Raw genomic sequence first — 1,290 nt, forward strand, 5'->3', positions numbered from 1 at the left:
ATTCTTCGTCTTTAGGAGAAAGAGAGGGTACGGACCCGTGAATAAACAAATTTCTGATCCTCAACAACAACCGTCAACTCATCAAATAAATTAATCATCAATCACTAATGACTTTGAGTCATTAAATTATTTCTCCGGTTAAAGTTATCATTATTATAATTAATACCACCGATTTTTGGATACTATGATTTTTTAATTGATAACAATCAAAATCAAAATCAAAATCCAAATCGTATGTGATTTAATCAATAATGTCTCAAGTCTCATTAATTCGTAATTGCAATTACTGTTGCTTCATGACTTAGAATCACTGGAATTCGTATGCAAATAGTGTTCACTCTTTGGAAACATTTAATATTATTATCGCAATTGACTTGTGCTGTCTGGAGTTAACTGACACTCTGAATGACTCTCAATAAATATTTCGCAGACAACTGCATCTGGAATTTTCACAGATTGGATTCACCAAAAATCGACAAGTACTTGGATCCCCCCCGAAAACAATCCACAGTTCAATTATTTTAAAATTGACACCCGAGTTGATCAATGCAATTAATTTTCATCAGCCTCTCCCCTAATTGTTCCCACACGTTATCAACGTCGAGTATCAAATTCAGTTACTCACCTTCATCAAGGCAAACCGTTCATCATCAGCCAGAGACTTCACCACATTATTCATGTTGTCAAAAAAAAATCTTACCACCCAGGACCAATAACTATCTACCACTCGTAAAATAGTCAATCAACCACGAATTTTCAAGTACGTATATTTATCGGTTAAACGTAAAGTGTCATTTTTTAAATGATGGACAAATTGATAGTCCAGTGATGACAGGCTGTTAACACCAGCACTGATACAGCTTTGGATATTGGAGCACTCGGGGATGAGTCTGTAACAAGTGGGACAGATCTGCTTTCACGAACGTATGATCACCAACTGCAAGATATAATGTTGAAGTCATTGGGTTTAAAGTTGCCCACCGATACAAGTGGAAATATGGGGGATCGAATGTAAGGTGAGAGACACCCAACGAGACCTCGACGTTCACTCATTCGCATTAGCATCGGCTAACGAGAAATGGATATTTGTTGACTTTTATCGTGTGCTATTGAACAACGCGAAAGTCAATCCAATTATTTCTATTATCAAAACACTTCACACCATATATCTCAAAAATTATAGTTTTTTCATTTTTCTGGATTTTTTCGAATTTTTTTTTAAGAATCACAAAATTGATGAGAAAATTCATGAAAATTCCAATTGCTAATTATTAATTTATTATTATTATT

General features: G+C 34.5%; 2 protein-coding genes across 2 annotated transcripts in view; one reads left to right on the top strand and one right to left on the bottom strand.

The window, feature by feature from the left end:
* Positions 1-708, bottom strand: part of LOC105269112 (SEC14-like protein 2) — a 14,232-nt gene extending 13,524 nt beyond the window's left edge. Inside the window, exon 1 of the mRNA XM_011309118.1 lies at positions 626-708. Coding sequence (XP_011307420.1) covers positions 626-679 — 54 coding nt within the window. The 5' untranslated portion in view covers positions 680-708. The remainder of the gene's footprint in view (positions 1-625) is intronic.
* Positions 709-936: 228 nt separating this feature from the next.
* Orai (calcium release-activated calcium channel protein orai) overlaps positions 937-1,290 on the top strand; it is a 5,734-nt gene continuing 5,380 nt past the window's right edge. The window contains exon 1 of the mRNA XM_011308985.1: positions 937-1,016. The gene's annotated coding sequence lies outside the window, so the exon portion shown is untranslated. The remainder of the gene's footprint in view (positions 1,017-1,290) is intronic.

This window comes from Fopius arisanus, unplaced genomic scaffold (genome assembly GCF_000806365.1).
Source record: "Fopius arisanus strain USDA-PBARC FA_bdor unplaced genomic scaffold, ASM80636v1 scaffold00064, whole genome shotgun sequence".
Taxonomy (NCBI): Eukaryota; Metazoa; Arthropoda; class Insecta; order Hymenoptera; family Braconidae; genus Fopius; species Fopius arisanus.